The sequence below is a fragment of the Sitodiplosis mosellana genome, unplaced genomic scaffold (assembly GCF_009176505.1).
Source record: "Sitodiplosis mosellana isolate CC-2019 unplaced genomic scaffold, AAFC_SMos_1.0 Smas_scaffold_6197, whole genome shotgun sequence".
Taxonomy (NCBI): Eukaryota; Metazoa; Arthropoda; class Insecta; order Diptera; family Cecidomyiidae; genus Sitodiplosis; species Sitodiplosis mosellana.
In genome coordinates this window covers 3,672,069-3,681,693 of record NW_022601438.1, presented here as the reverse complement: position 1 = coordinate 3,681,693, position 9,625 = coordinate 3,672,069, and the positions used below count along the sequence as shown (strand labels likewise).

Sequence of the window (9,625 nt, the reverse complement as noted above, 5' to 3'; positions counted from 1 at the left end):
CTCTCTCTCTCTCTCTCTCTCTCTCTCTCTCTCTCTCTCTCTCTCTCCCTCTCTATCCATCGTCTAAAATGTGAAATTTTCAGTTTTATTACTATGAAAACTATCACCAACTTTGTTTGGCGCGCTGATGTTGGGTTGAGTTGTTTTTTTCTTTCTCTTCTTTCTCTTTGCTGCTTGTGTTGTGTATGTTGCCGTTGCTGCCGTCGTCATCGTTTTTGTCCGTTCTGGCTTGTCCGCAATTGCATTTTAGGTTCCTGTTTCTGATTGCGTGCTTGTTTTTCTTCCATTGGCTTTCGTTCATTCGCTAGTTTTGTTCATTCATTTTGATCTGTTATTCGTTTGAAATGTGCGTGTTTTTTGTTATTCCTTTCTTTCTTTCATTCATTCTCTCTCTCTCTCTCTCTCTCTTGCTCTCTCTCTCTCTCTGGTTCGTCGTCTTTTTTCCCCGTGTTGGTTATAATAACTCGCACACACAATGCAGCACTTTCTTGTTTTGGTGAAAGGTAGTCGTGGCTTAAGCGGCATTGAAATCACTTTTCCTTTATTTTATATACATACCGACACACACATACACACACACTCGCCATACATACACTTTATTACAGTAGATAATGCCCATATACTAGTTGCTTTCTCTCTATTTTTATTCGCTCTTGTCTTCCATCGCATCGCGTGCTCTTCGCTCTATGCGTTTCATTTATTTTTATAAGCGAACCGACCGAGTTCATAGTCTATATTATAGTTGTATTATTTTTTTTTCCTTTTCTTCTTCGGTATTGTTGTTGGCTCGAGAGTTGGGTATATGTTAACAAGTTTCTAACTAGCGTAATGTGGACTGAAAATCGTTGTATATACGATGAAGTGTCCATTTGACTATGTGTATGTGTTGCAATTGAGACAATGGCCAAAATGCAATGAGCAAAAAACTAACTATTCCAAAATTTCTTGGTTCGAATTTGGTGTGTTGATGTGTTTGCAGTAACAACAACAAGCACCAAAATAGATTAAACCAGAAGACCAAACCGAAGAAATACTATAATAACTCGCCTTTTACCTTTGCTACTGATTTTGGCAACACAAACAAACGCACACCCCATAGCACATAATATAATCGATTCTAGAATCTCTCTCGCACAAAATCACCCGAACTCTCTTTTCATTTCAGAACCCAGTTAACGTAATCTGCTCTCCGTTTTTTGTGTGTTGTTAGTTGATATAGCGGACACAGAGTATGTGTGTCGTGTTATATTATTATGTTGTTGTTTTTTTCAACTCTCTACTCTCTCTTTCGTCTCTCATTTCAGCCGGATTCAGAATGTGCGTATTTAACTAGTAATATACACACATGTGATTTTATTTTGCATTGATCGCTGTTTGTTCGTTTTTTTTTCGACTTTTGCCTGGTTGAGAGACCGCCTTCATTTTCAAAAATGTTACCTCCTCTCGTTTACCACACATTTAATGCTGACTGGTTCATTCGGTCGACTGGCTGACAATACCCACTACGAGCTATGCACATGTGGTTGTGTGCTGTATGCGCGATTACATAGAAAAATCCAATGTTTCTGCCAATAGTGAATTTCACAGGCATTGGTGCGCCAAATCAAAACCAAGCAAACTGAATGCTTGCTTATGGGCGCGCTTGTGTGTGTGAGTGTGTGTCTTTGTGTGCGTATGGTACGGCGCGCACAGTACATGCACTCAGATTGGAAGATAATAGAGCAGAAACGGCAACAACAACAGCAACTGACAACCAACGTTCTGTGTGCGAGCATTCTGAACATCGAACTGTACCATCAGTAGCATTCAGGTGTTGGTCGTGTTCACATGCGACTGCTCTTTTTTTCGCTTGATTTTTCTCTTATTGCCGTCGTCATTTGCGCAAACGAACACCATTGGATCACTTCATAAAAACGGATCTAATTGGGTGAAGAAAAAAGCTTTTCACAGTAAAATCGTGTCTTTTATTTATTTTGTGAGAGACTAAATATCTGCGAGCTAAATGTTAATTATCTCAGTGTGACAAACGGATTTTTTTTTCGCGAACTATTAAACATTCTGAACAATCAAAACTAAAACGATCGTTTAAAAAGTGCGGTTTTCAACGAATTTTGTGCCGTTTAATTTTTTTTAAGGACTGCATAAATTGTATAATCCAACAGCAATATCGGGATGATTTGATTTTTATTCAAAATTTCCAGTTTTTAAGTTAACAAGTGAACTCATCGTCAATAATCATAGAAAATGATCATTGCGAAAATAAGTTTCGTGTGAATTTCTCGTACAAATTTGGATATCGTAAAGTGATAAGAGACGTTTTTTTCGAAAAGATAAAAAGAAGAGATAACATCTTTTTTTCAAAAAATTAAATATTTAACGAAACTCGGAGAGATTAAAAGTGATTTGTGCAAATGCGTGAATTCGCGAAAAACAAAGCGATTTGATATAAATCAAACGACGATTTGAAAACATAATCGTTTTGCCAAAATCAACCGCATAAAACAAAACCACATTGCGGCAAAGACAAAAAAAAAAACAATGGGCTAATGTGAATATAATACACGGATCTGTGTGCATTCAATCTTTTTTCTGCCAGTGTCTGTCGCTATATCTCTTGTGTGAAATTTTAGAGTTGAACAAGTTTATTCGCCATAATTTGCCGCCGAATCATCGAAAACAAACATTGTGTCAATTTCATGAAATCAAATCACAATTGGCATTGCGAATTGGCCAGGAAACCGCATTGATTGATTGACCGCGTTTGGATGTTCGCGTGCTCAAAATCACAACAATGACATCATCCCATTAGCATTCAAACTCAGTGTCTGAATGAAGCTCAACTGTTAACCAGATGACAAATCAAATTGCAACGCGCATTTCATTTCATTTTTGAGCCCAATTTGTAATCAATTTTCGAATGATTTATCACGAACAAAAACTAATTAATAACATAAATAACTGTCACATCGAGTGCTGTGCGAAAGAAGCGAGCGGTGAAAATCTAAACCGTTGACAGCTGATTTTCTGATTGTTCATGGGATTTAAATGTTTTCAATTTTGTGGCCGCCAAATGTTGGACAATTGACAAAAGTATCGAACATTTATCGTGCGCGCTCGTGTGTGTGTGTGTGTTTGTGAACGAGTGATAGAAACGACGGGTTGTTGAATGATCGCAATCTCGTTATAGACATCCAAATTGCCAGCTATCAAAGTTAATTAGAACGCTCTTCGAATTTGCATTCGAACAATCATAAAATATTTGAACTGGTTGCTGTGTGTCATCATAATCTATTTGATTTTTGGCATAACGTGCGCGCTGCCTGATAAGCAACTACACAGGCACAACACAGAAACCAAAACGAAAATCAACACCGAAACATTTCAACAACACACAACAAATAAGCAAATGTCATATACAAATATTGATTAAATTACGGGAAATGAGCGTGATTGGAAACATATTTTGCTAGGAAAAAAAAGAGACACAACCGAAACAGGAACAGAGGGGCAAAAACGAGAACAACAACAGTGAAATACCAATAGATTATGGTTATTAATTGAAAACAGTGCGTTTTTTTTTTGAAGTGAGATACCGGATGACACATAAGTGCCAATTACAGTTATATTTTATCAACTGAATTGATAAAGAACACGTCGGAAATAAAAAAAAAAGTTATTCAAGCTACCAATCCAATAACTATTGATACTGTACGTTTGGTGATTATCGTGACAATTTTGGGGGGTTTTTCCGCCTTATGAAAAGACAACCGGATTGATACTTTGATTTAACGATTTACAGTACAAAGCCAAATTCGGACAAATTGAATGTATTACATCTTCATTGCTGAAGAAGAAATTTGGTTTTAACAGTGACAAGCAGAAAGCTTAAAGTTAGAACTTCATCGAAATCAAGTGGAACAATTAGAATTTCAATTTAAATGGCAATGGAAGGTTCAGATTACGGTTCGGCACATTTGCCATCACCAGCGCTGGTTGTGTTTTCACAAGCTGCCAACGGTCTTAGCGAAGCATTACGCATTCAAAGGCCATTCCATTCACAGGTTTGTACACAAAACAGAAGCAAAGCTTCTGAACAAAACAAATACGAAGCAACAGACAAAAAAAATTACAAACGATTGAAATCTTACAATCAATTTGAAAATCAGCGTGCGTAACCAAATTGACTGAATCATTTTGCACTTAAGCACTGCGCGCAATCGTAAATAAATCGATAAGGGCTCCTTGGGGTTCGTTTCCTTCATTTTTATTTTATCTCAACACAAATTATGTCTCTAATAATACGTCTCTGGGGGAATTATTTTATATAAATATCTCTTTGAACACGATCAAAACAATTAGTCATTCACAGTGCAATTTCAATTGAATTACATTGTGGCCTGTGGCAAAGTCAAGTTGTCTAGGCGAAATAGAGAGACACTTCTTGTGCATTATCAAAGATGACCTATGTGTATAAGAACACACACACACAAACACATATATGTAACCTCGGAATACACATACGTGCAGAGTAAAAGATGCATGGATTATTACAAGTCATTCGCATTCCAAGAGCCATAATTGCTTTCGATTAACTCAACACAACAATTTGCATCAGCAAAGTCAAGGGTGTAACATTCCCGAAGTGAAAACAATGCCATGCGACAGCAACGTCTTTATCTTAACTGTGGTCAAATTATGTGGGTTTCGACTTGCAACACTGTACCATCGCCGCCACCATCATCATCACCATCACTTTCGTTGGTCATTGTCTCTTGACAAAATGCCTGAGAAATTGGTCTACAACCAAGCAAACAATCAACACCACCCAACGAATTTGTACCACCAACAAGAGGGTTATGCGAGAAAATCGGATTCATTCAACTGATTCATAGGAAAAAATGATTTGTTTTTGAAATTGAAGAAAACAAAAAGGGGCAAAGATGTGGATTTTCAACATTTTCTAAATGTTCAAGATGTTTTTTTATTCACAACAATTAATTTGGTTTTTATCGATTTTGCGGTTTGATTCACTTGAAAGTTCAAGTTGAAATTTTCGCTAAAAAAATTACCAATTTTTGTTTTCATTTTCTTCGACCTCGATTTTTTTTGTTTTTATATCCAAAATACGTCATTTTTTTCATTAAAAAATTTAAAAAGGAGAAAAAATTGAAATGAAACACAAAAAATAATCAAAATTGATTGTTAAAACCGATTGATCGATACCATCAGCCAAGGATCATTGCATCAGTCGAATCTTTGCCATAAGAAATTGAATAGAATATTTCGAGGGAACTTTTTTTTCTGCGAATTTATTCAAATGATTACAAAGCCGCGAATGTCGAAAAAAAGGTTTGTAAAATATTCCAAATGTATTCCGAAGATTTGTACAAATCACAGTGGGAAAAATGCGTGTGTTGTGTGGTTCTGGAACTTAGTTGAGGGTGTAGAATTATATGTTTTTTTTTCTCGCGAAACCGACAAGAAAATAATAAATAGAGACGGAAAATGTAATGAGAAAGAAGGTGGCAAAAGATTTGGCAAGTCGAATGAATGTGATAAATTAATGGAAATTACCTGATAGAAATATTTGGTGTGCAAAATTCAAATAAATGCCCGTCAGGAGTTCTGGGTGCACAACGACGGCGACAGCGACTTATTGCCCGAATAAAATAGCATATCGCTTGGTATAGGATAGAGGCGACGTCTTTGGATTTCGCGAACGCTCATTAAATGCACGTCATAATTTTCGTGTATTTTGGTTGTGTGTGTGATTTAAAAGCTGTACGAATATTTATATGCATATACTGTACGTTGACGGTGCGCACATACACACCGTATGCAACGAACAATCATTTTTCTCAAGCAACTCCATATATTTATTAGTTGGTTATATTAATTTTGTCACCCATATCCGCAATCACATGTGCTTATCATGAAAACACTCTCTGTTTTCGTAGCAGGCGTCCTCCTATATTTTTCACTCTCTCTGTTTCTTTCTTTATCACACCTAATAATGGCATCTAATGCGCGATTCTTTTTCGGTTTTGTTTTCTTTTCTCGTTTCTTTCGGTGTCGGTGCGGGCAACGACGACGACGACGACGGCGATGGAGCAGATTCAAGATGCCAAGGATTTACATCATTTATCGTTAGTTGGTAGTTATGGTGCACATCTATTACACGGTTTTCCACCCCATTTTTTGCATCCAACTGTGACATCGGCGAGCTCAGCAAGCAATCCATTTAGTAGCAGCGGCGGTGCCTTTGTTAAGCCATTTCCATCGAATCTACCGCTGCCATCAGCATTCGCACCACCAACAAAATGCGTTGGTCTCGGTTTGGAACAGGTAACAAATAAATTCATTTACACAACAGCAGCGCCAAAATTTTCGTTCGCTCTCGTTCTGTTTTTGATTCGGTGCTTTTTTTTCCTCGTCTCCCGACTATTGGAGTTAAAGTTTCTCGTGTGATTTCCCACAATCGTTGTAATCGATAGCATGGTGTTTCAAAACCGTTGAAGCGTTTGCAATTAAAATATTTTCCACGTTTTTCATGTCCATTTGCTTCTAGTATCACATCGTGCCAAAAACAATGTTTACACAATAAAAAAAAAACTGTGTTACTAAGCACAATACTGGAGATACTGAACACTGACAATTGACTTGATGTGCGCCTCAGAAAAACCGTTCATCGTGGTATTTTTCGAGGGCAATGATGACGATGATAAATCCATGAGATAAATTCAGATTACTTCGATTGTAATTAATTTTCAAAGCACTTTGCACCCACCTTATTCTTCTCCATCCATCCATCTACATCCTAAATAATATATTGGATTGCATCTATTTTTCATAGGGTATTTTATTCAGCGGAAGTGAATCATTTCGAACGGATTCGTCGAGTCCAGCGTGCACATCATTATCACCTCCCGTCAAAGAGGAATCACTGGAGGCACACACAAGCGAAGAAGGTGATCGTGATCGCATTTGTAGCCCGGAACGTTCACCCGAAGCACCCGGCTTTCGACGTAAGTACACATAAACCAATTCACAAATAAATTCAACATCAAAAACTGAATGGAAATCGCAAAATGTTCGCTCGAATGAGAGCGTGTCTTTTTCTTTAAAGTTTTAAAACTTGAATTGAGTAAAGTTTTAAAACCCAAAAAATAGAACAAAAAATACAATATCCATTATAAAGATCCAGAACGTAAACGTAATTTTGCTGATTTTCTGTTCTTGTTTTTATTTTTAAATAACAATTTGCCTAAATGACAACTCAAAAACATGCCGAACAATTCAAATTTGTCGAAAAATTGACCGAACTTATTTATTCATCGTAATCGAAACCGAGAACCGCATACCGAATAATAAAAAACAATTATAATAACGATTATAATCATTTATCTGAATTGAAACAGTACACAAAACGAGCTCGCACACACACACACACACACACACAGCTAGAGAAAAACGCAATAACTTCATTTTCAATTAATTTCCATAATTGTATCGTTAAGTTTTATTAATTTGCTGTGGCGAAAAAAGATGAATTGTTTTAATAAAATGTAAATAGCAATTATATATCATGATTATTACTATTATTATTGTTGTTGTTACATTGTAAGGGCAAAAAGGATTCGCAATTTTGCTCTCTCTGCTCGGTCTCTCGGCAAACAATGTCGTTGTCACGGACTATGCCATTTCTTAAGCAGAAAAATTCAGTCGAACGCCGTTGTGTAAAATACTTTTCGGTGGTGGTTAGTCTTTTGTGTGACAACAATTGTACTTTATTGCATATGCCGTTACTTTATTGCAATCATATTCCGATGTTATTGCGTTCGAGTCGGAGCTGAGCTGCGTGTGTATATGTATATGTGTGTGTGTGTATGTGTGTGTATGTAAATATTGCAAACTGGAATGGGAACAAAAACATCTTTGAATGACAATATTGTTTCGCATTTATATGTGATTATAGCAAATGAAGCATTCGGGCAAAACGAGTGAACGAGTGAAACCGTGTGTATGGATAATGTGTGGTGGTGGTGGTTTGTGAGAGAGTTTCAAACTGATTTCGACCACATTAATTACAATATAAATACTCGGTTTTCCTTGCCTCCTTCGCTTCAAGTGGCGGTTTTTCTCGTCTCCTTCTGGCTCAATTTCATACTATATCTCATTTAAAAACACAAAGACAAATGCCGATATTTGGGGGAAGAATATTCCTTTGTTTTTCACTTAAAAACATATGTAACGATCCGAAATCGTGTAATTTTCCACTCAATTGGATTGTGTCATAATTTGAAAAGCATGGAAGCGTCTTAATTTCAGTCGGAATATCGTTCAAATAAAACCATATCTTTGGTGATCGCACGGCTTTTTTGGCCAAAAAAAAAAACGAGACGGAGATAGCGAGGGAGAGAGATACAAGACACAAACAATGAACGAGAGACAGAAGCGAACAGTACTTAACTTCCACCGTTGGAAATGTCAATTGTAAATAATCTCATTATATTCGGATAATAATATTAAAAGAAAATTTATTGCCTGTTTACTTCTTTCGTCTGCGTTTCGTTCGTTTGGTTCATAAAATCAAATGCCGCCGTTGTTGTCGTCGTCGTAGCATTCACAAAGGATTTCGAGGGACTCGGGAGAGATATGCACATACACACACACACACACACACACACATACACCGAAAATTGAACAGAGAGAAACTAACGGTGAGGTACAGCGCAAAAATACGCATTTGATTATTATTGCCACTCGGCTACTTGCTGCATCATATATACACATCGACGGATGGCAAAAATTCCGAAATGAAAAAAAAAGAGAATGGGGATTCCTTGAAAACCATTCAGCTACTGTTTACATATTCATTTAGCTTCGGCTTGAACACGCTGCAACTACGGTTGTTCATTTGCACAAATAAAACGTTTACACATTGTTATTCGGATCAGTTTTGATTTTCTTCTTCGCTATCCTATCTTCAGGCTCTGTCTCTTTGCTCGCATTCATATATTTTGAACGAGTGTGTTCGAACCGATTTTTGCCGCCGCATTGGGCCCAATTCATTGTTTGCATACGCTTCGATTGTAGCGGAATCGGTTCATGTCGTTTTGGTGTTGGGTCTGGTTTTTATTGGGCGAACAAATGTAGAAAAGCATATCATGCAAAATGCACATAAGCCCAAACCAAGACACAATACAGTTTTTGAAACAACAAGCAACACTGAAGAGAGAAAAAAGCACCCGAAGAGGAAACAAGACTTTATGCACCTAGTCACGCATGCAAAATCACATGCATCAAATTATGCATGTATTCCCAAAACAATATGCAAATCGATTTTGCATCGCAAAGACAGAAACGGATTCAACATATGTGTGTGTGTGTGTGTGTGTGTGTTCGAATCGCACCACGACTTTATATTGCTCGAATGGCAAATCGACCCCGTATATTGATCGATGCAAACAATTAAATTCGAATTACAATTATTCGTGTAGTTTCTCAGTTTTCTGTCGCGATTCAAAGCGCGTACAAATTTCAAACGCGTCTTTCACACCACATTGACTATGAACGAGAGAGAGAGAGAGAGAGAGAGAGAGAGAGAGAGAGAGAGAGAGAGAGA

General features: G+C 37.1%; 1 protein-coding gene across 3 annotated transcripts in view; it reads left to right on the top strand.

Moving 5' to 3' along the window:
* The first annotated feature begins 1,740 nt into the window (after positions 1 to 1,740).
* The window catches only part of LOC129577297 (protein Teyrha-meyrha-like), a 43,125-nt gene continuing 35,240 nt past the window's right edge, over positions 1,741 to 9,625 (top strand). For 2 of the 3 annotated variants that reach the window (XM_055464080.1, XM_055464079.1), the window contains exons 1-3: positions 1,747 to 4,061; positions 6,115 to 6,345; positions 6,854 to 7,025. In XM_055464080.1, coding sequence (XP_055320055.1) covers positions 3,939 to 4,061; positions 6,115 to 6,345; positions 6,854 to 7,025 — 526 coding nt within the window. In that variant the 5' untranslated portion in view covers positions 1,747 to 3,938. Of the gene's footprint in view, positions 4,062 to 6,114; positions 6,346 to 6,853; positions 7,026 to 9,625 lie in introns of all 3 variants that reach the window. The other variant, XM_055464078.1, reaches the window with a different exon arrangement.